This window comes from Zingiber officinale, chromosome 6B (assembly GCF_018446385.1).
Source record: "Zingiber officinale cultivar Zhangliang chromosome 6B, Zo_v1.1, whole genome shotgun sequence".
NCBI classification, from domain to species: domain Eukaryota; kingdom Viridiplantae; phylum Streptophyta; class Magnoliopsida; order Zingiberales; family Zingiberaceae; genus Zingiber; species Zingiber officinale.
This window is the reverse complement of record NC_055996.1, coordinates 67,133,419-67,158,669: the sequence shown is the minus strand read 5'-3', so window position 1 is coordinate 67,158,669 and position 25,251 is coordinate 67,133,419. Positions and strand designations below refer to the sequence as shown.

General features: G+C 34.2%; 3 protein-coding genes across 4 annotated transcripts; 1 reads left to right on the top strand and 2 right to left on the bottom strand.

Annotated features, from left to right (window-relative positions):
• Positions 1-307: 307 nt before the first annotated feature.
• Positions 308-6,605, bottom strand: LOC121990253 (serine/threonine-protein kinase BLUS1-like). Its single transcript, XM_042544428.1, has 20 exons — positions 6,224-6,605; positions 5,444-5,698; positions 5,210-5,334; positions 5,081-5,125; positions 4,840-4,921; positions 4,663-4,731; positions 4,404-4,574; positions 4,247-4,312; positions 3,697-3,765; positions 3,491-3,619; positions 3,347-3,408; positions 2,509-2,742; positions 2,066-2,163; positions 1,859-1,944; positions 1,748-1,786; positions 1,488-1,604; positions 1,281-1,406; positions 803-864; positions 667-718; positions 308-582 (listed from the first exon to the last, which is right to left on the bottom strand). Exons 1-19 carry the CDS (start codon positions 6,395-6,397, stop codon positions 667-669), a joined length of 2,061 nt encoding a protein of 686 aa, XP_042400362.1. The 5' UTR covers positions 6,398-6,605; the 3' UTR covers positions 308-582.
• A 1,503-nt stretch (positions 6,606-8,108) lies between these two features.
• LOC121992575 (vacuolar protein sorting-associated protein 22 homolog 1-like) lies at positions 8,109-13,031 on the bottom strand. 2 transcript variants are annotated; one of them, XM_042547046.1, is made up of 8 exons: positions 12,738-13,031; positions 11,929-11,983; positions 11,551-11,661; positions 10,733-10,868; positions 9,698-9,786; positions 9,416-9,523; positions 8,666-8,755; positions 8,109-8,595 (listed from the first exon to the last, which is right to left on the bottom strand). In XM_042547046.1, the coding sequence occupies exons 2-8, from the start codon at positions 11,977-11,979 to the stop codon at positions 8,485-8,487; spliced, it is 696 nt and encodes a 231-aa protein (XP_042402980.1). In that variant the 5' UTR covers positions 11,980-11,983; positions 12,738-13,031; the 3' UTR covers positions 8,109-8,484. The 2 variants fall into 2 exon arrangements, with proteins under 2 accessions (XP_042402980.1, XP_042402979.1); XM_042547045.1 differs by having other exon boundaries at positions 9,698-9,852; positions 12,738-13,028.
• Positions 13,032-13,199: 168 nt separating this feature from the next.
• On the top strand, positions 13,200-22,933 carry LOC121992574. Its single transcript, XM_042547044.1, has 5 exons — positions 13,200-13,337; positions 19,916-20,000; positions 21,753-21,866; positions 22,442-22,543; positions 22,624-22,933. Exons 1-5 carry the CDS (start codon positions 13,264-13,266, stop codon positions 22,666-22,668), a joined length of 420 nt encoding a protein of 139 aa, XP_042402978.1. The 5' UTR covers positions 13,200-13,263; the 3' UTR covers positions 22,669-22,933.
• Positions 22,934-25,251: the final 2,318 nt, after the last annotated feature.

Genomic DNA, 25,251 nt, shown 5'->3' with positions numbered 1-25,251 from the left:
TTTTAATCATAGTTTAATACTTATTTATAAAGGCCATTATATTAATATTTAAATCATATATCATCTATTTTGTTGAAATTAATCATTAGATAATTTATTTTTCTATAAAATGATGAAAAAAATAAAATCCTATTCAGTTGCAATGTACATTATAAGTTTCTTTGACTAATTCATTCATACATGTAAAACCAATGTTTTAAGAAAATGTCTTGTCTACTAAAACATGCAAATCATATCCAATTTTTTTTTTCAAAAATTTATAAACAATTTTGTAAAAAGAATATCTTCTTTAAAGTCTTTATGAATTAATTGATTACACAAATATTGAGGATTATGATGAACAATGGCACCTTTTACCAAACTAATTCAACTCTGAGGCATTTCTTAGCATAACATCTCAGGTCCTTATTGTTGGAGCAGTAGAGCCTTTCTACTGGCATTTGTTTTGAACTAAAACAAAACATTAGAAAAAAAGGAAATATAATCCTACATTTTACATTTCCATCTTCATTCTTTGTAGTGCTAAGGAAGAATTACGATTTGCTGTATCATAGTCGAGAAAGCTATTGTTCAAACATCTACCTGAGTAAGCCAACGGTTGTCAAAAATTAGATTTGCAGGCTATCCTATGCAAGTACTTGTCGAAGTTAGTCAAAAGATGCAAACCTAGTCATTCCTCATTTTAAGTCTTTGTAGTTCATCTTGCATGGATGCTAATCTGTAAGACAAGTGAAATAATATATATCTTAGTGAGTGTTCTGTGCATATGCTTACAAATCGAGTAAAGTCATAAAATTATTACTTCCAATGCAGTTCAGATATCTCTTGCAACAGTTCCTTCTCCCTTTCGTGAGCTACTTCAAGCTATCAAGGAAGAATGAAATAAATAAGATTATGTTTTACTACTAAATAAACAATAAACATTTTTTCCATGTGAAAGATTGTCTTGAAACCTCCTGATTCAAAATTCACGTTCCTAAGGTTTCTGAAAGACTAATTGATTCTCCAATATATGGTGAATTTACAAACTTTTTACATTATATAAAAAAAAATGATAATTCCTTAACAACTATCAAGTTTTTTGTAGTCAAGGAATCTCTTTCCCTTTCAAGTGTATTTCTAAACATACTATGTTGAATTGAACTAGATATAGGTAAGTCAATTGAAAACTGCACTTTTCATATTTGTCTAACTTGTACTTGTTTCATTGAAAATTCATGAAATAACATTTTAATTTTGCATTACTAAAAACATGTTGGTAGCATAAGTAGAAGCAATACCAAGGACTTCTCGTTCATAGTCGTTTGTCCAGATGAGGATACGTCAGTCGCACGGCCAGATAGAACATTGGAAATTGGTGATGAATCACCTGTGCTCAATTGTCTCATCATAGAAAGGATATTATCCTATGAAAAGAAGGTATGGCATGTTAGATAGAGTTAAAACAAAATTAAAGCTACAAAATCTAAACCTATATTTGATCTTACCTTTTGAACCATATTTGTTTGTAACATCTGATGCAATTGTGACAACATAGAACATCCTAAAGTTGGAGCAGAATCGATAGTTGATTGCATAGTTGGTGAAGAAAGATGAGTAAACACCTAATTTTCTCAAATTCAAAAGAAAAGATATCATGGTAAGACATTTCACAATCCTAAAGCTAAAGCTGTATTTTTCAAAGAGCCGCGATCTAGCATGCATTTCGATATTCAAAGTGTATATTAAATGTAGATAGTTCACTAACCAGCATACTTTGACTCTTCTGAAGGCAAGGTGCAGAAGTCTGAAAAATAGAAGATGTACATTAGAATACAATATTAGGTGAATTTACATGTTAATTATGTATCATTCTCACTTTATCTAAATCAACACTTTCTGATGTCACTTTAAAGCGACCCTTTTGCTGCACAAGTGGAGACTTTGATTTGTCATCAATTTCATCTGAAACATTTAAGAATGATAAATGATGGTTATATCATAATCATAATATCTAATAAGATTATTTTCTGAAAGATTAGAGAAAACACAACTAAACATGTAAGATGCAAGTTAAGGTTACTACCTGTGCATGTTGATTTTATTGAATCAATTAATGACGGTGCTAAACCTCCATTGCAATTTTCCATATTTTGGAGCTCGTTTTGGGGCTTCTGAGCCAGACTGAAATGTGCAATGTGTAGTTAGCTAATGAAGAACATGGGGGATATTCTGTCAATATTATATGAAGGAATTCAAAAGTATTATTCCAAATATCCTTTATAGAGTAGAATTAATAGAGGTCATTCCATTATGAGATAATACAAGACACATTGCAACTTTTCAATCAGACAAAACCATTATGTGCAACTTCTTTTGACAATCTACAAAAAAATGGTATATGGTGCACGATCAAGACGTAAAATGACACATTACAAACATAAAGATGATACCTTTCAAGTATGAAATCCTACACGGAAGCACTATAAACACATGCAATATGCAGTTTACAAAAATATATTAGCTAACCTTTCAGGCTTGGATGAGGGAAGAACTTCTAATGAGGATGAACTTGTAGAAGCCTTTGGTTCATGGCTTTCACATAAAGTATTTTCCTTTTGATTTTGATCAACTTCTGTTGCACAATTTCTGTTAGCATCAAATGTTGTCTCATTTTGGTTTAAAACAAAGCCAAAATGGACAACATTTTGATCGCTTATATCTGCCAACTTAAGCTCATTGTCCAAGACTTCAACTTTAATTCTGAAGAAAAAATTATTTATGATTAGAAGATATTATAAGCAAATGTACCCTATTGTTAAAATTATTCATTCTAAACCAAAATACTTGATATATTGGGGTGTGGCAAACCACCTTAGTAGAGGCATGCATATGACATATTTAATTATCGCCAATTTCATATTTGATAATTTGATCGATTAAATTAAGTATTGATAATCTTAACCTAAAATTTGGAGATTCTAATATTTCATAATTTTCATTGTCAAGCCCAAATAAAAGGTATTGTATTATCTCATCATAAAGTGTCATGCAACCTTCTTGGTTTAAGTAATTAGTGGTAAGTTGGTGCTGATAGATAATGACTATACACTTTACAATGTTAATAACACATATATGAATTTGATAAAAATGAAAGTTCATTCAAGGCCAAAATGCATATTAGATTAACCATTAATCCATGTTTATCCTTCTATGGCCTATAGCTATCTCACAAATGGAATAAAAATTTGGTGATTTTGAAATTCTAAAAGAGAGCATCAGCTAATCCTTATACAGTAAAAAAACTTGAACAAAAGCATGCTTCATAGGTACATACATACAAGATTTTAACCTTCTTGCTCATTACCTCTGATTACATGGATTTTTATCAGGCAACGAGGGATTTAATTTGCTCGAGAATGCATCTTCCTGAAAGTGTCACATGCTGTCAGAAAGAAGCTTAGTTGTATACTTCTTAATTAAAATTGCAGACAAAAGGAACTATACATACAAATTGATCATCATCCTTAAGTGTAAAACTGGAACAAGAGGACATGGATTCTGGGTTTCTTTCTTGCAAAGTATCAATCTCGAATATTTGACAACCATTTGACTCTTTATTTTCATCATTTTCTGAAATCTGGTAGAAGCTTGAAATTAGCACGACAATACAACAAATTAAGAATGAGATGAGAGAGATGAGGTTAAGATCCTTACCAAGGAAGCTTGATATTTCAAGTCTTCAGTATCAAAGTTCCAACCACTAATTCCTCTTTTGTACTCGTTCTACGTACATAGACAAAAGAAATCAAATCAAGATCTTTTAAAGCATCAACCAGAAAACCCATGATCTGCTGTTAAATACAAATACATCAGAAGCGGAAAATTATCACATGATTAGAATTCACTTCTCAAAAAGTCAATTTTTTCCAGTCCACTTTGAGTTTATGAGGTGGTTATTGATTATTATTTGGTTTTGCATCATCTTGCAAACACATTACCTATGAATAACGCCAACAACCAATATATACCTTGCCTTCAATGTCACAACCAGTCTTATAGTTAGATGAAAAACCATTTTTCCAACCGCAAGAGCAGAAGCAATCAATTCACAGAATGCATGAGTTGGAAAAATCAAGTATATGTGCACTTAAAATATACCTCAATAAAACATAATTCTTTGGAACACTTTCTGACATATAAATAATATCCCAAACTTTTATTAGAATCTAATATTTTGGAAATTTTCTTTGCTAATTTGATCTACCTGAGATATTTCCTCCTTCTTGCCATAGGGCATCTTCTTTTGAGCAAGTAAGTCTTCTTCTTTGGCCTATAATAAGCCAAGTTTATTTCATCATAAAGGGTGGCAAAACAAAAGATGATTGGCAAGCAACACTGAGAAAATAAGAAGACATGATGACCTTCAAAGCTTGATGACGATCACCAAGAGTAGGCAAGCCCTCCAAAATTTTTCGCACTAGATAATCATGTGACTTGGCTTGCCTGAAGAAAGGTTGTTTTAATAGCTTCTGTGCTGAAGGTCTTTTTGATGGATCTTTTACTAAACATGTAGCGATCATATGTTTGAAACTCTAATAAAAAAATTTAGAATTTGTAAAGATAAGTTGGGCATTTGTTCTTTTAGGAAGAATGTAGGACTCAGAACAAGATTGAGGGTACCCTTGAGAATTTCTTGTCTCTCTCATAGTCAAGGCTTGGAGGAGCATTTTGCAAGGTCATGAGAAGAACCTAACAAGTGAAAATGATTCAATCAAGATTCTCAATTAGAAAATATTTTACTTATATGAGATCAAGATGATAAAGTTGATAGTACAAATTTATAGAAACAACTATTACCTTCATTGGAGGATATTTTGAAAATGGAGCATGACCATGAGCAAGCTCCAAAGCAGTAATTCCAAATGACCATATGTCAGCTCTGCGAACGTTTTTCAAGAATATTTTCACTAAGTAAAATTCATTAAAAACTAAATGGAGGCAAAGAAATTAGTCCATTGAAAAAACTTGTTAAGACAAGAAAATCTAAGTTATATTTTTTAGCTATTGATCAAACAGAACTAAAGTGAAGTAGACCAACTTGAAATCATAACCATGTAATTGCTCCATCACCTCAGGTGCCATCCTATTTAAGAAGGAAAAATGGACTCCAATTATTAAATCTTTAAACACAATTCTATGAGAAAGATCAATAATAAAGCTTATGCACCAGCAAGGTGTTCCGACAAAGGTATTCCTTGTGCGCTGTCGGTCGCCTGAATCAAATAGACAAGCAGAAACCCCAAAATCGCCTAATTTTATGGCACCTCGTGTGTCAACTAAAATGTTTCCAGCCTGTAGACAGATATTCATTAGAATAACAAGTTTATATTGATAAAAGAAAATTTTATCCGCTTATTAAAATGTAATCAACATGAATCATGAAAATGCAATATCAATTAACCTTCACATCACGGTGTATATGCCCGTGGTGATGGAGATATTCCAAACCTTTCAGAACATCTTTTAGTATTGTCGCTATCACAGTTTCCTCAAATCCATGGGGGTACACAGATTTCATTATGTGAAGGCAAGAACCACCCGCCATGTAAGGCATGACAACCCACAAGTTATGACCATTCACAAACGAACAATGTGCCCGGAGAACATTCGGGTGGTCGATCAAGATCATAGTTTGTGCCTCCCTGGAGATATTACTCTGAACAAAAAACATTAGAAAAACAAAAAATAACAGAGGAAAACAATGAAATGGTTCTCTTTTCTCTTGAACGAATTTGCAGGATTTAATTCTCTTCTGTTTCAAGTTAGAAAATTTACAGAAGATAGCATACCAAATCACTATTACTCTGAATTATTAAAAACATGGCAAAAAGAAAATATTGTTGACTAAAATAACGTAATATATTCTTCTCTCTTCCACAGAAAAAAATCACGGGATTTTAATTCCGCCCGTTTCAAGTAAGGAAATTTACAAAAAAGATAAAAGATTGATGCTGAACTCACAAGCAACCAAATCGATGTTCTCTGAACAAAAACATGAGAAAAACAAAACATTGTAGAGGAAAACAATGTAATATTCTTCTTCTTATTCTTCACTCTCCCTCTCTCTTTTTCTAAAACGAATTCAAGAATATCAATCACTGTTAGTCCGAACAAAAAAAAGAAAAGAAACAAAATATTATAGAGGAAAATAATGTAGATTAATTCTTGAAGCAAGCATTACCAAATCGCTGTTGTTCCTCTCGAAATCCAGGATCTTGATGGCGACGGTATCGTCCAAGGGGATGCAGCGGGCTCGGTAGACCTGCGCGCTGACGCCCTGCCCCACTACCTCGAACAGCTCGTAGTCTTCCGCCCGGATCGGATACTTCTTCCTCTCCATCTTCCCGTCCACCATTGTCGCCGCGGCCCACCGCAAAGAGACGGCCCCGATCCCCAAACGACAGCAACTACAATCGTAAAGGGAAAAATGTGGGATTTGGATCGCGAGAGAGTAGCTAGATTTGGAGGGGAATAGGAGGAGGAGGGTTTCTCGCTCGGTGCATGGTCATCTCATCCTCGTGGCGAGATCGCAATTGGAGACTTGCGCGCTCATCGGTGCAATTTGGAATGGGAGGAGGTCCCCAGCCTCCGCTTTTTTACCGGCCTTCGTTGTAGGTTGTCCAATGAATAGACGGGTAAGTTAAGAAGAGTGGCCCAACAAAAGTGACAATAAATGTTTGCTCATCGACGAATATTAGAATGGAGAAATTTCACTTTACCACCTCGAAGTTTACATTCTTTTCCGAATTTATACCTAAGAGTTATAAAATTTACAAACTCAGGTCATATATTTAAAACAAAATAAAATTTATCATATAAATGTTTAGTATTTATTGTTATTGGGAAATTTTTTTTTAATAAATTTAAATTAGAATGTATATATAAATATTAAATAATTGTTTAGTTTATTTGTGAGTTAGCTAAATTTAGATGGCTTTTAGCCAAAAGCCAAGAGTTTAAATTGTCATAATAATAACTAAATCATCCAAAAATAATGTTATTATTATCATAGCCCACTCTTAAAAAAGATGCCCTTTATGAAGAATATCTACATTAAAGAATCATTTAAAACCTATTTATTATGTGACATGGCAGTTTACAAATATTGCAAATGACGACTAATTAGCTTTTAGGTTTACTCTTAAACAATATTCTTAAATCTATTTAATTAGATCATTCCAAAGACTTACATAAATGTTGTTACGTTGTGTTTTGCATGATCAAATTAAGTGGAAAAGAAAAGGAAAATATAGTTTTTGTTGTGTTTTCTTTGTTTTCCGTATTAAAGTTTTGGAATGAGAGAAAATCATTTCAATTTTGTGCCTTTGATAAATAAACAAATAAAATTTATTTATTGTTCCTCTTTCCTTTTTCCTTTTTTTTCTAATAAAGAGTATATAAATGGTGCTGGAGAAGAAGAATTAAATTGAGAGGAAAATGACAAACTAGCAGGGTCTTGATTTTTATCACTCTTTAGTGAATTCATATGGAGTCAAATTTTGATAAGTAACTATTTAGTAGAAGATTAATTTGCTAAATCATTGAACTTGAAATATATGTAGTTTTTTCCCCCCTTGTGCATGTTCTAAGCTTAGTTGTGCACTTCATACTCATTACTCGATAAAGATTTCTTAAAGTGATTGCAAGGTCATAATTTTCATTTTTTTTTTGTTTCAAGCGTATGGTTATTGTCTGAAAAACTCACACTTTTGAGTTTATATTTTGTTCTATTGATTTTTCTTGCTTTCTTCTTCCCTTCTATCCCTTTCGGAGCTTATTGACATCAAGTTGATGCTATCGCGCTGCTAATATAAGTATTCATAGATGAGTATCAAAGCAACAAAGTTCATGCTTCATCAAGAGAACATTGAACCCGACAATTATTCACGACACAAGATCAAACTATAGATGATGCAAAAATCATAAAACTGGCTTTAAATGAACCAAGATGCAAAGTTGGTGTATGGCAATAACATTCTTGATTCGGATCAGAATCAGGAATGTCACAGAACTCCCATTTCCAAGATGAGTCTTGTGTCATCCGGGTGAACCATTGGGACCGTATCAAAGCGCCAAAGTCCATGCATCATCAAGAGGACATCAAACACAACAGTATTGAAGCTACACAATCTTTAAATGTTTGGGTGGAGCAAGTTGGTCCAATTGATAATGCAAAAAAACGTTGGAATAGCTTGAGTCAAGTCAATAGCAAAGTTGGTATATGGTATTAGCAACTTTGCTGGAAGTCGACCAAATAGTACAACTAGCTTGCTCTCCCATCCAGATTCTGACCAAATTGATGTTGCTGCAAGCTTCAGCATCTATACACCGTAGAAAAAGATGGCATGTTTCCACTAGAAGTCGATTTCTCAATTAAGCAGGGGGGAAGAAGCAAGCTTCTATACTTTGCAAGGTTGAATGTTCTTTTGGTGATGGATGATTTTATGGTTTGAAACCATCAAATCCAGAGGCTGAAAAAATGGAAGCCACGCAGGGAAACCAATACCGACGCTTCCCATCTTTATGACCGTCGTCGATCATGGCAAGGCCTTCCTGAAATATCCACCACAAGAAATCATTAAGCAAGGATTGATATTAGCATTCACAAGTAACTAGGACTTACTTTTAGAAGAGTCTCAAGTGCATCAATTGCACGACCGGATGACCATGAAAGTCTCTTCTCAAGTTCTTCGATAGTAACATATCCATGAGCCTGCATGAACATAGATCCGAAGCAATTACCAATGATGTATCATTACTCTCATTTAAGCTAGCTAAACTATCACTTTATTTACCAATGACGTATACTAATTAGCACTGCATAACAAATGCTACAGAGATGTAATTCCCAGCCAAATTATATATGCCGGAAATTGCCCGGAAGAAGTGGGCTTTAAACTTCTGTACCAGAGCTAAAGGCAATTGCTTGTTCCAAGAATGCTCTTACAATCTTGTTTCTCTGGTGTTGATTTCAAGTTATATATTTCTAAGGGTTGTGGTTCAGTAGATGGGCGGCGAGCTGGAGTTCCTTCCATAGTATGTTTATTCGTTGGTTTACTTGAAGAAATGTGAATGACTTCACTAGGCGCCTATTCACCTTGTGCCAGAAAGAGTAAACAATCATGCATAATTAAACAAATATCGACCATAAACAAACCACTGTGGTGATTTGAGGTAGCAGTTATAGGGGTCAACAAGGGCTATAAGAATTTGCCTAGCAATATCACCTGGGGTCTATGTTCAAACATTAGTTGGGGACTAGTAAAGGCATCGTTAAAGAACCAAAAAGGAAATTAACATATAAGTCTGTAAAATTAACGAATAATCAAAACAATATAAAAAACAACACAAATATGAGAAACAGACAACAAACCTGAGCCACTTCAAGTATTTCATTATGATCTTTGTTCAACTCGGTTGGAACTGATCGCACGAGTTTTTTCTTGCCAACTGATATAACTTCAAAACCACTACCAAGGACCTAAAAATTGGTAAACGAGTACAAATCATGCCCAGCCAAAATTATATGCTGCAAACTAAATTAAAACATGCCCATAAACACATCATCTCCACCTATATTACCATAGTGTGTGTGACATAGACAATCCTGAGAACCAAGCTACATGAGACACTCTTATGATCAATAGTTCAGTACCTTTAGCTTGCTTATAGCACGAAGGCAATCATCTTCAGAAACTGACTCGCGAGCACCCTTCCGCCTTTGACAAAGGAGATCACATAGTTCTTGCAAGTTGATTAAACCTCCGTTGTGAGATCTAGTTGACAAGCAAATATCGACAATCTGAACTCCTGCCTTACCATTCAGGTTATGTTGGAAACTTATCATAGAACAATTTAGAATGAAAAAAGAAATAATTTCATATGGATTATAGAGAACAACTGGTATTCTAAATCTAAAGGTAATGCAAATACAGAAAATATTTCTTTTACACAGCTAAGAAGAAATGGCAGATCTTTTCTGGGATAGATGGGCATTGAGGAAATCTGTCATTCTTCACTAAGATATTCTGTTTCAGATAACATTAATTAAACATTCTATTTGTGGACATATACGGTGAAAGTTATTCATTAAAACCATGTTTTTTTTTTTTAAATTAATCAGCAGATCCCCTAGCTAATATCTCCGTAAAAAAGTGAAAACACAGAAGATGTAAGAATTACATCATCAACTAGTATATTACTTGTAGTAACAGAGGCATGGAGTGGATCATACGTATTGGTTCCAATACCAACTAATTAGGTAACTGAAGCCATACATGAACTAAATGATCAACATAGAAGGTAGATTATCCCAATAGCATAGTTCTATAGGGTGTGTAACTCATACAAAGAAGATTACATAAAATCCTTTTGCCATGAAACAAGTCTCTTCACCATCTTCAATAAAGAAGTTTAAAATTGCTTGGCACCAAAACTTTGCACTAATGAAACACAAGCAATTGCACTGCGCATGATGCTATTCTAGGAAACATAAACAAAAAATATGCACAGACAGAGAAAGATTATCTAAAGAGGCTAAATGCTTTTATGAAAATGTAGCATAAAAGACATGCGAGCATTGCTGAAAACCTGTATGTCGTCTAAAAACTATCTACAGACCTTGTTTTACAAATTATCTAGATGGAAACAGAAAAAATATGTCAACATAAAAAAAATAACAAATACACACCAAGCTCATAATAGAAATCACCAATCCCTAATAACTCAGCCCAAAATCCCTTGTTCGAGGCTAGGGGATCAACTCCGACTTTGGAACACATCTCATGGAATTGTGATCTGAATACGGGGTTTTTACGGATGTCATTCTGCAACCAAGACAATTGTAGTATGTAAATTCAGGAGGATGTAAGAGTAATAATAATTAAGTACTGATTAACTTACAAATCAAAAAAGTTGCTTCCTAACAAATACAGTTTATTTAAATTACATTATTGACAGGTTAACATTTAACATATAGAGTAAGTTAAATAAAAAAATAAAGATAATATTCAATGATAGTTCTTCAGGCAACAAACTCAGAAAATGGAATTCACCAGTTTCAGACAATCCATCAGTTGCTAGTAGACTCATAAAGATGGTTGCAATTGGAACCATGAATAAAATCACCATCAAGCAATAGAAAAAGGTGGAGAAAAAATACTGAAGGTAGATGACACAAACATTTGCTTCTAATTACCAAGCCATATCTAAATTATTGTTGCAAAAGCTAAAAAAGACTAGCTCTAGTAAAAGATCCCAAATGAAAGTATGAAACAACAATAGTTTGAAGCATAAAACATAAGCATTCATTAAAAAAAAAAAATCAAGAACAACTAAGACAACAATAAAAACAGAGATAAAAAACCATGCCATAAAACATTCAAGATCAACAACATGGATTTTATCTAAAATCAAGCTCTTTGTAATGCCGTATCAATTCATATGCACAAATATTAAGAAGATAATTGGATAGCTCAAAACTGAGGCAAATAGTGGACATTAGTAAACCTTGTGTTTGCGAGCAAATTCCTCTAGTTGTGATCGAAATGTGGTAAGTTGTTCCTTCATGAGATCTGTCCGGATCCTAGCAACATTTTCACCAACTTGTCGATATTGTTCCTATTAATAAAACAAGAACAATAATACAAATAATACTGAAGGAATAATGAAGTAACTATAAGGCATACCGAGAATTACAGGGCGAAACATGGACTTAATGCTAAGCTAATGAAAAAAAAACATCACAAAGGGAGTATTTGGCTGTGAAAGTGAAATATGAGCCAGTTACCAAGGAATACACAAAAACATGAATAATAAAACAATGTAACGTGAGTTTCAACTGACACAAATAACTGCAAATACAAAGAAATGAAGGGAGAATAGTACCCGGGAAGCAGCTGCACTCTGCAGACCAGCAATCCCAGGCCGCCTTCTCATGCTTCTGAAGAAAAACAACAGATTCCAATTACTTTGATTATATACGATCAGCATTGAAAAGGTAATTAGAAAATTTGGAAGATTAAATTAGCACATAAAAAATTAAGATCACGCTTGTATTATATGCAATCTGAGTCTTCAAAATAATCTTTTTTATTCAAGTTATTGGAATTCCAAAATTACCCAAAAGCAGGCCTATCTAATAATTGGAAACTGTAATGGGATTCAAACAATTGCCAGATTACGGAGAAGAGTGAGGATAAGTCACTCTAGGTTTAGATTAGCTTCTTAAACAGCTGAAGCTCAAAAACATAGTATCCTTCACAAGATGATATCTCAGCTTTCATGTTAATACTTCAGTTCACAATTTACAATTGCGCTATCAATTTCTTAATTTGGCATTCAACAATCATCAAATCAAAAAATTCAGCATAATCGGAAGCATAAAGACCAAAGTGTCACTTGGATTTCTCTCTCGGAAAAGACCAACGTTTTTATCCAAGAAATCATAGACCCACCATATAAAACCGAAGGAACATTCAAATTATCTGAATCCATTTGAAAATTGACCAGAAGTGGAATTTTCCTAATATCAGAAAAAAATTGGATGCAAAGGAAGATTTTTCAGAAACCCAGACGATCCCGCTACCAATCGAGTCAATAGAAAGTTAGAAACATGGCATCCTGAATTCGAAAAGTCTATAATGGGGGAAGACTCCAAAGGCAAAACAAGGGGTAATCAAAGCGAGAAGAAGAACCTCACTGCTCGAACTCTGATACAGGCCTAGGTACAGGATCGCGTCGACGGCCGATTTGGTCTTTCTTCGGGATCGGCAGCGATGGAGGAAGTATCGCGAGCAGCACGAGGCTGAAGGAAGATGCGCTTCTTCCTCGGTTTGGGCAAGGAAATATGGGAAAGATAGGCGAACGAGCGACGCCGGCGAATCGCGGATTACTTCCAGATCTTGCCGATGCACTCGAGCGGCGAAGAATGCGACGAAGGAAACTAACACTATGCCTGCCGCGGCTCAGCTGGACCGCTCGGGCCGCTGCGTCCGGTCCGAATGTGTTACCCGGCTCGATTTGTCTATCCGAAATTTTAGAAACATTTTTTACTTGTAAATTAGTGAAAATTTTAAGAAATTTAAAAATGAAAAATAATTCGTATTCCTTGTGATAATATTTATCTTGATGGGACTCAATAAATTATAAATACCACAGTTGAATAATTAATAGCACGAAGTCTACCACATCCACATCGCCGCTGGCCGCTCGCCGCTGACGATGTTGTCTCTTCCGATCTCCGGCGGCCCTCCGTTCACCAGCTACGTTTCTTCCGCATCCAGAGCATCCCGCAGGTGAACGTCCCCAACTCACTCCCTCTTGCATACATATTTGCAAGTAACCGATGCCTTCTAGCCATCAAGGTGGGATTTTTCAGTGTCTATCCCTCCCAAGATGAAAATTTTCGATTCGAAAAGGGGCGTATGATCAAACCGGAGATTTCCTAGAGTGTTAACGATGAAGGAACTTTTTTGTGGACTTGAATTTTCTAGTCCCTTCCCTGTTTGGTCTTATGCCTCAGTGGACTCCCTGTTCAGAATTCAACGGTGTTAATCTCTCTCTCTCTCTCTCTCTCTCTCTCTCTCGGAGAACTTATCTTCTATTGTTTGTCTGCCGTCTTGTTCTTCAACAATTGCTGATTCCCAACCATGGGGATTATGTCTATATGCCTTTTTTTTTTATCGATTATAAGTTTATATCCCTCTCTAGATATCCTAGTTGTAGTGTTATTTTGTTCTAATGCAACGAATTAAATATGTTCCTGTATTAATTTGGCTCACTTTGACACTCGCTTAGGGATGCATCACCTCAACCGAACTCATCTGCCCCTCTTGTCGCCTCAGCCATAGTCATGGCTCTCTGGAACGGTCGCAGTGGCCTTCACGGACACTACCATTTTAGTTCCAATATCATTTCACGAATGGTCGCGGCGTGGATTTATAGAAAAATAGAGAACTAGTAATAAAAAAAATAAAATACATGAAGCCATACAAAATCAATACATCAATACATAGTTATCATACAATAATATAACATAATGAGAAAAATACAATGATAATTATACCTTATCAGAGCTAATACCACAAAGAGTGACGGGGGGAGCAAATCTTCATTATATTCTCCTTGAGTATCATGTTGATTAAAATGATCTCCAACATATGGGTGTTGATATAAATTAGCATTAAATTGTCCATTGAGTATAATTGACTTTGTAATAATGTTTCATCACGACGATTGTAATATCCAAAACCTTGCTATCCAATATTACTCCCAAGAGATGTCGAATAATCAGGAATTACATTCTTCGCATTATCAAAATGACCCTCAAATTCATAATGTCTAATTCCACTTGTATATGATGGTGAATAAATAGATGACCTATCAGATGATCATATCGGGGTTGATTGCTACCATAGTATCCATATCCACCTCATTGACATCAAATTGGACCATTCCCAATATCTTGAGATTCCCAATTATAACTTCTTGATCCATAATCATCTCTTATGGGAATTCATTGGTTCCCTCTCAAAATCAAATATTTCATATATTCTTCAACACTCATATGCCGTCATGAAGATCCAATCGAATGTTCTTTATCATCAGCATTAGGATATTCTAATAAACTTGCAAAAAAGTGATGTTGTTTCTCTATACTGGGCTGATACCCATGATTAGTATCTTGTGTTGCATAATAATTTTCATGACCTTGTGCTCATGTTATACCTGTGTCATGCTGTTCATCTTGATGACTTTGATGAACATGATGTTCACCATGACTTTGTTGATTATTTCCATCATTTGAATCATCACTGTCGTCATTATCTTCACTACCATCTCTTCATAAAACTTCTGTTCTTTTCAATTGTGTTGACTTTTCTACATTATTCTTCTTTCTTGAATGACTTTGAACGCTTGTAGTTGTGTTGTGTAGCATCTGATGCTCAAAGTGTTTGATCTAACCATGCCAAATCATCATCTTCTAAAATTGGTGGTTCATTATCTTTTGTCCATTCATTTAAGATGTCATCATCATGAAACATCTGATGCTCAAAGTGTTTGATCTAACCATGCCAAATCATCATCTTCTAAAATTGGTGGTTCATTATCTTTTGTCCATTCATTTAAGATGTCATCATCATGAAAAACGTGATTGAGGTCTATTGGGCTGTAAAAATCATCATCTTCTTTTTTGTGAATCATGTTTCGTACCCTAAGCCGTATATTGTAGTGAACATAGACTAATTTGTGCAACTTTTTGATAGCCAAGCGATTACGATGCTTTGTGTGTATAAGAGACCATTTACTCCAATTTCTTTCACATCCCGAAGACGAGCATGTTTGACTTAGAACTTTTATTGCAATTTTCCGAAGGTGTGGGGCATCTTCACCATAATCGCTCCACCATTTAGCTAATACAAAAAACTCAATATTGCATATATTTGTTAATTATAAATATTTATAAATTTAAATTACAAGTTTAGGAGACTTTTTTTAACTTCCATTTTTGCTAGTGGAGACCCAAATTCACATATCTGGTCTGTGAATAATTTAATCTGAAAATTATAAGAAAAAACAAATAATTATTGTTATGTTTGGAAAAAAAAAGTATAGGAATATAAAAAAATACCTCACTTCTGACTGAAACTTGTGCGTTTAAGTCTGGCTCCAATATCTTAATTACAACCTTTAATCCTCGTTTAATTTAATCATTATAAACACGAGTTCCGGAATATTGAAGTAACGGGTTTAGGAAATATGCTGAAATATCAATAAGATAATAAGAAATTAGAAATGAGAAATTTGTAAATGATTTTGATGACATACTTTGTACTCTACAATTTAAACAAATAAATTATATGATTACCTACAACATGTAGATGTTGGTGTAATTGATTGTACCATCGATTATCAATAATATCCCAATATGATTGCAAATCTCCGGTATTATCTTTTATTGCCATTTTCACTCTATCCATTGCTTCATAGATAATTAACATTGTTGGTTTTTGATCTTGGTCAACTAATTTCAAAACATTACTAATGGTTCAATTACAACACAAATATCACGAGCCCTCTTCCAAAATCTTCCATCCATTATGATGCCCAATTTTTTCTGCATCTTTCCTTCTTTTGCTTGTGTTGTTGTATGCTTCCCGATCACTAGAAGGGTACATTCTTTTTAAATCTGAAGAATGCCGAACAAGATTTTCAATTGAAATAAATTCTGTCACAAATCGGGTTATTCCTGATCTCAATAATTCACTATCATTTGTAAATATTTTCATCAAATTCACAACTTTATCACTATTATATATGAAGCTCATTATTTGCTTGGTTTTCTCAACACACTTTTTTTTACTTTTGTCGTCTTGCTAATATCTTCTAGCATGAGATCGATACAATGTGCTGCACAAGGAGACCAAAACAAATGTTGCCTTTCTATCATCAATTTGGCACCAACAGCCTTATTTGCACCTTCTCTATTTGTGACCACATGCACAATATTTTCCCGCCCGATTTCGTCAATAACTTTATTTAACAAAGATAAAATAAAATCAATTGTCTTTGCTTTATTGGTGCAATTAACAAAACTATGAAATACCATGTTGCGCTGATAATATATTATAAAATTTATGATTGGATGTTTGTTGTGTGTGCTCTAACCATCACACATTATTGTACATCCATACTTTGGCCATTTTGATTTTAAAGTATTTAAATATCCATTTATCTCATCCACCTCCTCTTGTAAATAAACACCACCAATTTGGCGTCCTATGGGACCTTTTATTCCTGTTCTGGCCTCAACAATGGTGTTTATCATGGATTAATAGTATGGATCACTATCTGCTGCATTAAATGGAATAACATTATATATGAACCATCAACCATTTTAATATTGCCTTACCAACATCTTTTACTTTTTCAGCAACAAACTAGTTTTTGAGACTCTTATGTTTCGTTGAAAACATAAAAGACATAAGAGTCTATTCCTTTTGATGGTAATCGAGAACTCTCTTTTACACTAAAGCTTTGAGACATCCTTTTTTTAAACCGGGATCTAAGCTAGATGAAGAACAGAAAATCCTACAATTATAAAATTTAGAGTAATTAAGTACATTAAATTAATAAGACATATACACACACAAATTTAAAATATTATTTATATATTTTACCTTGACCATAGCGATTACGCATCTGCTCTTCAATGGCTCTTGTTTTACAGCTTTCTTTGATGACTTTTTGTAATTCTCGATTTTCTATATCTTTGATGTCATCTCCATCACTATTACCACTTTCTGATATACGTATATTTTGTATAATTGAATCCTAGGCTATTTGTTTTTTTCTTTGCATTGAACTTCTACTTGTCTTAGAGTCTTGAAGATGTTTTCTTAACATTGATGATATTTCCTTAGGAGCTTTGTGACATTTCGAGTAACATGTGCAATATGCAGGCATAATTCCTCCGTTTATAACTTTTTCACTAAATTGGCATCGTACTATTTTACGATTATCACCCACCGTTTGACCAAATTGCTAACCAATATCAGGGTTTGATGCCATTTTAAACAAATAAATAATAATGAATAATTTTGACTTAATGATAATATAAAAATCATGATAATGAGAATGAAGCACATAAAAATAAATAATTCTTAATAACTTAATATATTAAACTAAAAAAATTAGAAAACTTACCTGTTTGCGAATATAATGGAAATAATAGAAGAAATCAATTAATCAGCAAACAAAGGTGCTGAGAACGATAGCCAAAAGACGTAAATACTCAAATTAATGGTAGATGTTTAATTAATAGAATTAGAGGGTACTCATGCAGTCATGCATTATTATCAAAGGACTGGGAAAAAAATGATGTGAGTAACTTAGTATATTAAACTAAAAAATTAGAAAATTTAGAGCCTGTTTAGTTATCCCTGTTTCCATTTTCATTCTTTAGAAAACATGTATTTTCTAAAAAATAGAAAATGAGTTTTAGACTTTCTAAAACAAATGTGGAAAATAAAACAAATGTGGAAAATGCAAACCAAACACTATTTTTTAAAAAATGCGCGTTTTTCAAAAAATGAAAATGAAAGACATGTAAACCAAATACTCCCTTACTATTTTGCAAATATAATGGAAATGATAAAAGAAATCAATTAATCAAATGAAGGAGTCGTGAGTCAAAAGATGCATATGCTCAAATTTATGGTAGATGCTCAATTAATAGAACAACAACAATAATCAAGCTTTAACTCACTGTAATAGAACTGTATGAAACATTAGAAAACTTACCTTGTTTGCGAATATGATGGAAATGATAGAAGAAATCAATTAATTAGATGAAAAGAGCAGATGAAGTAGCCAAAAAAAATGCAAATGCTCAAATTAATGGTAGAGGCTCAATTAATAGAAGTGGAGGGTAACTTAATTAATTACACTTAATTTAATTCAAACTTGATTAATCCTATTTATTTAATTAAGATTAGATTAAATTAATAATTAAGTGTTAATTATTTAAGTTAAGTTTTATTAGAATTTGAGTTTAATTTAAAATTACTTAAGTAACTTAAACTTAATTAAACTTAGTTAATTAAACCTAAAACTTTAAATCTGGAAATTAACTTCATCTAGCTTATAATTAACTTAAAAGTTTATTAATTATTTCAACTTAATCAATCCATTTAATTAAGTGAACGGGTATTAAATAATTTTAAATTAAACTCAAATTCTAATAAAACATAACTTAAATAACTAACACTTAATTATTAATTTAATCTAACCTTAATATCATACATTATTGGCAAAGGGCTAAAAAAAATGATGTGATAGTGATGTGATGTTTTTTTTCAATACAGATAAAACATTAAAAGATTGAATGAAAAGCAAAGTTTGTAAAAAATAGAATCCAAAGCTTCTTATCAATTAATCAAGGCATCTGTTGAATGAAAAGTAAAGTCAAATCGTAAAAAATGGAATCCAAGCCTTCTTAATCAATTAATCAAGCCTTCGGTTGAATGAAAAGCAAAGTCAAATGTAAAAAAATTGGAATCCAAAGTTTCTTAATCAATCAATCAATCAAGATGTTTGTTTGGCCATTTTGACCATTATAACGTTGAAGAACGACATCCCAAAGCAAACCATGTTATTTGTCGGAACTTTGGAATGATGTGGGGCGTTCCGTACTGAAACACCCATTCCGGTCGTTCCATATCCGTTCCGACGAACTATGGTCAAAGTCTCCCATACTTCAACCAAACTCGGTGAGTCACGACCACCTCAGCCAAGCATTGGTCCACCTTGGGTGAATTGTACTAATATTTCTGGGTTTGTTTCAACTGAGCTTGATTTGTATTCCTCTGACTCATTTGGTTGGTTCGAGCCAAATTAATGTAGGAATACGTTTGGCACACCACATTTAATCTGTGTATTATACTGTAATATATTTGTTTTTAAAGTTAGTCAAAATAATGTGCTCTACCTTGCTGTTAGTAAGGATGCAACATTTAGGCTGATTCATAATGAATGCTAAGTTTGGTACTTATGTGATTAGTACCCAGCAACAACTTTTTTCTTAAGCAATCACATGAACTTTCTTTAACAGCCTACTTTTGTACTCTATTTGCTTTTTGAGCCACAATTTCAACTGATGGTGTAGTTACTTTGAGAAAATTTGGGGAGAAAAGAAGGGAAAAGAACAAATTTGTCATTTTTTCCATGTTTGCTTTGAAGGAAGAGGAGTGGGTGGAGGAATTCAATTCCTTTCTTCTTCTGGCAGACTTTTGAATTTATTATGAACAAATATTGATATCCTACCCTCAACTGTGAATCTTAATTTCCTTTTTTTCCTCCCTTTTTCTTCTAGCCGGATTTTGCAAAGCAGACAACAGGCAAATATGGTACTGTGGATAAGCAAAAAACAAAGGTTACTGGCTTTTGTAAATGCAAATGTATGCACCGGGCCTTCTCATATGGTTCTTGTACTGTTTCAGCTTAACTTAATCATGATTTGATTGGAAAACATCTCCCGGGGTTATATAGATGCTTAGTATGCTGGAAAACATTCGGTAGTTCTGCATGTAACAAAGTGAAACCAAGAAAACATTAGTCAATGTTATTAGGGATAAAGATTCATATAACCCACCTCAAATAGTTGAGGCAAATACAGTTTGACCATAAAGATGATGAAAGTAATTTTGCAAGTGACTATGTCAAATACAATGGTGTGTGATCGTAGAATCATAAGTTGTTCTTGTTATAGATTACAATCATCTTTTGAACTTGGAGAGTTAGAAATACCTTCATTGCATTTTTTTTAACAATGTCCTTCCTACAATTTCAATTAACTCCATGAGCTATTCTTTAAATTCCAATTACTTTATGCACAAGTCTACACAAATTTTTTTTCCATAGCATCATAAGTTTATTCTACTTGTACTAGTGCTACATACGCTTGAATATGACATTGTAGCAATTGATACAAATCACGCTGCTCTTCAAATCTCCTTATCCATTTACAAAAAGCCCAAGCTCCCAATGATATTTCACATCAATTTCCTTTATTCACCAAAATCCATTCATTCAAGAGCCAATCCCAAGTCTTAGGTGTAAATCTTACCTCCATAGCTTTGAAGGTTCCGGATGTCATATTTTCTATGAGAAAGGATGACATAAGGGAAAATTCTCCGATGCAAGTCCCAACTCCTAAGAATTGTTGAAGGCTCAGAGATGTACTAGATTTTGGTCAACCTACATAAAAGATGGCGTAAACTTTGGTAGCTTGGTTCGTAGCTCTTAAGTGATGTAGGAATAACATAGTTGGAATTAATATAGTTTGTTGGCGTTAATAATACTGTAATGGCTACATAAGAGACAAACTGAAATTATATGATTGAGTTGCGCGTGCTTCAGCTCCAAATGTAGATGCCCTTCCAGCTCCATACCCTTGTTGCTCACATTGATCCATGCCTATTACACCCTTGCAACCCAAGAAACCTTGCTTCTCACTTCAGGCCTATCATTATTGTTTTTTGCTAAAGCATTGCCGCTTTCCTCAAACTTTCATGACTTAGCCTGTTCAATGAATTATTAGGTGTTAAGAAGGTGTGCACTGTTCCATAACTATATCATGTCAAAGTTCTAGTGAAGCACTCAGTTTCCTACCCTAGTAGGTTCTGACCCCCTAGCTAAGTTTCGATCATACTCTCTCTATACAGAAGGTGATTGAAGACAAAATATTGATCATGATTCTTGATCCAGTAAAGTAAGTTTCCATCTTCTTGATTTAGATTTACTTGTTTAATTTGGTTTATTTCTTGCAATCAATGCCCATTCTGATTTTTTTAAAACACAATAGTGATATGAGAAACAAAATTATAGTTAATTGGAATGTAGAGTTGGAATAGTGTTCCAGTGGATAGAGTAATAAGAATAACAACTATCTCTTTATGTGAACTGATTTCTCGTGGCTATGGAGTTTACTAGGAATTCTTGTGCTTTAAGAATTAAGTGTATCAAATATATTTCTTGACTCTCTCTCTAAACATTTTTATACTCTCATATAATAATGATATTAGAAAGGTTAGATTGGGAGATTACAGGTTTCCAGCCTGGCTTTGCTGCCTTCGGTGTTGTTTGTATAATACTTGATTATTTTTAAATTTCTTCTTCTCACACAAGATGTACATGCTTCAATTATGTAGACATCACAGGGAAAAGGAAGTTTTGATGATCCGGTCATAATGGTTGATCCTGTAGAAGCCAAACGATTAGCAGCAAAACAGATGCAAGAAATCAAAGCCAAAGAAAAACTCAAAGTAAGATTTCACGGAATGCTATTCTTATTGTTGAATGTGGTTGACTTTTGAACATTTTCGAAGGATGATCACTGAGGGCGTACATTCGTACATTTTACTTTGGTTCTCGTTTTGTCAAAATGTAATCATTTTATAGAGGCTTAAATCTCGGCCGGATGCGGCTGCCTAAGGGTCCTCTAGCAAAAGCTTGTGGCTCAAAAGCCATCTTCGAGCAATTAGGTAGAGTACACTACTGGAAGTGGCCTAGCAATCTCCATGTCACATCTTTAAGGGCTCTCTTAAGTTGAGAGAAACAACAGGTGGAGAGCAAATAAGGAGGATTGCTAATACATCCAAGTAAATATGGTTGGGATCTATTAAACTACATTTATAACTTTCTTCCAGAAAAGTGTAGAACAAATATGCATCAACAGACCAGCAGCTCAAGAATTTAGACAAATAACAATCATACAAGTGAACATGAATGCACCTATCGTATGCATTACAGCAGAATATTGATACATTGGATATTGGGATCCAATCATTGCCGTTTCAACATATCGGCCTAGTATCTGATTCATGCATCCTGTTTTCAGAGACGCCGCCAAGCTGAAGCAATAAATGGGACACTCGCGATGATCGGCCTCACGGCAGGGTTGGTTATTGAAGGACAGACCGGAAAAGGGTTACTGGGCCAGGTAACAAAATACTAAACACCCTCTTGTTTTTTATTGCTGCATTGTGACTTATGAGCAATACTACTGCTGTTTCCCTACAGCTTGCTGGATACTTGGCGGCCTTCATAAGCTTGTTCATTCAATAGCATTATTTGCCAAACTCAGATTCGCAGAAAACAGCAAGGCTCTTACTTTCTTGACTTGCAAGTGAATTGATGGAACTTTAAAGAGGATGTTAAAGCTTGTTTTCTTTTGGAATAGCAAGTGAGCCAATGTAACACTCAAGGAGAACATGAAATTGGTGTTCACCGAGAGTTCTCGGGCAGGCTAACAATATTGTATAAACGCAAAAAAAAAATACTCTCAGATACCCGTATCCATTATTCACATGATTGAGAAATTGCTCATGAACTGCTATTTGACTAGACAAAGTTAAGTTTGGGGTTGATCTCATATGCTTTTGTAAGAATATTCACATCAAATTCTTTATTTAAAATTTAAAATTTAGGGTATATGAACTATTTTATTAAATTTAGATATCTATTTTTTACTATACAATACATCAACTTTTTTAAAATTTATCCTATCTTTATTTTTTATTATTTTTTTCTCTCCTTATGTAATATCTACATTTTATTACTAATCAATTTTTCTTTTATTTTAGAGAATAAATATGGTAGCTAATGTAAAAGATTTTTCTTACGTAAAATATAAAATTTAAGATAAATTTTGTGTTTAGGGAAGTTGATATGAATATTTTAAGTTTGGAGACTAAGTTAAACATTTCATTACTTTTTAAATTTAAGAGGGTGCAATGGAACGGTCAACAAACTTTTACTCGACTGATCCTGTCCGGAAGCTGAGTCGGATGAAGGCGGGTCTTGATGTACTGGAGGTTGACGGAAAGTCGCTGCGGCGTCCGATCTACCTGGCACCCTCCGGAAGGGTTCACACGAGCGGATGACGAAGGATGATGACCGGGATGATGACGCTACGGCTCTGCGCACACTCAGACGAGCCCACGAGTCATTAGAGACCAAAAACCAAGGAAAAAGTTCCCGGGTCAGGCCCTCCGACGCTCAAGTCAGGTAGTTTTTCCCCAGAAGTACAGAGAAAGGACTTCTGACCTCCCCGACCTCCACATAAGCTTGACTTCTGACCATCCTATGATCTTGACTCCTAACCACATCATCTTACGGACCCCACGATCATGCACCGTATCAGCGACAAAGTGAAATTTTTCTCTAAAACTTAATTTGAGTACACGTGAATGACTGGAACTTTATGCAGGCCGAATGACATTGAATCGGCTGGGAGAAAATTGGACTGGAACAAGGGGACGAACCCCATGTAAAGGGATTGATTCCTATGTAGACAAAAAAAAGGTATGTTTAAGATAAATGACTGCAACGTTATGAAGATGAAGAGATGTTCATTCATCTTCATCTTCCTCCAATGAATGTCATCAAGACATCGGTTTGTAACCGATGCTTGCTTCCTATTTATAATGGCATCGAAGAGCAATCAACAAGGAAGGTGCGACGGTGATCAGTGTGCGCAGTGGATGCGATGATGGGCAAAGGAGAACATCCGAAGAGAAAAGGGATTTGGCTCGTGAAACTCTAAGAGTTTTTCGGTTCATTCGTGATCGCGCTTCTGACGACAACGACATCCAATGACTTCTTTGATTTCTTCTCGGAAAATCACTGTGAGTTGTTACCGCTTTATCTTATGTTTGTTTCATGGTATAAAAACAACTACAGTATATACATATGTGTGCTTATGCGTACATGTTTGCATCTAACGGTTGATTGTATTGCAGATTCTCCACATATATCACTTTAACTCACTACTTCCATTTCCTTTTTTATTGTCTCAGGTTATCTTGTGTCAGTAGATTCCTATATAAACTTGCAGGTAAATAAACAAGATGTGCTTATCATAACTGTCTCTCAATATATAAATGCCTTAGGGGGCGTTTGGTTCTTTGTTAGGAATAGGAATCGGAATGAGAATCATTGTATTGTGGAATGAGAATGGGTATGAGCATGAATATCACTCTTAAAAGCAATATTTGGTTAGTTGCATATTTTCTATCGGAATAAATCAAAATTTTCTTTTTTACCCTTAAAGAAAAATAAGAGAAAAAATTAGATGTGAGAGAAAGATAAATGTGAGAGAAAAATATAATGAAAGAGAATGATGAGAGAGAAAGTGTGATGAGAAAGAATGAAAAGAGAGAAGTGTGATGAGAGAAAATGAGAAAAGAGAGTGTGATAGAGCATGATGAGAGAAGATGAGAGAGAAAATATGATGTGAGAGAAAGTACGATGGGAGAGGATGAAGAGAGAGAAAATGTAATGAGAAAAAATGAGGAGAGATGGTGTGATGAGATAGATTGAGAAGAGAGAAAGTATGATGAGAGAGAAAGTGTGATGAAAAAAGAGAACATTAAGTGTGATGGGAGAGATTGAGGAGAGAGAAAGTATGATGAGGGAGAAAGTATGATGAGAGAGAAAGTATGATGAGAGAGAAAGTGTGTTGAGGAAAAAAAAAGAGAGAGTGTGACAAGAGAGATTGAGGAGAGAGAAAGTGTGATGAGAGCGAAAGTGTAAATGAGAAAAAAAGAGAAAAGGGAGTGTGATGGGAGAGATTGAGGAGAGAGAAAGTATGATGAGAAAAAAAAGAAAGAAGAGAGTACGATGGAAGAGATTGAGGAGAGAGAAAGT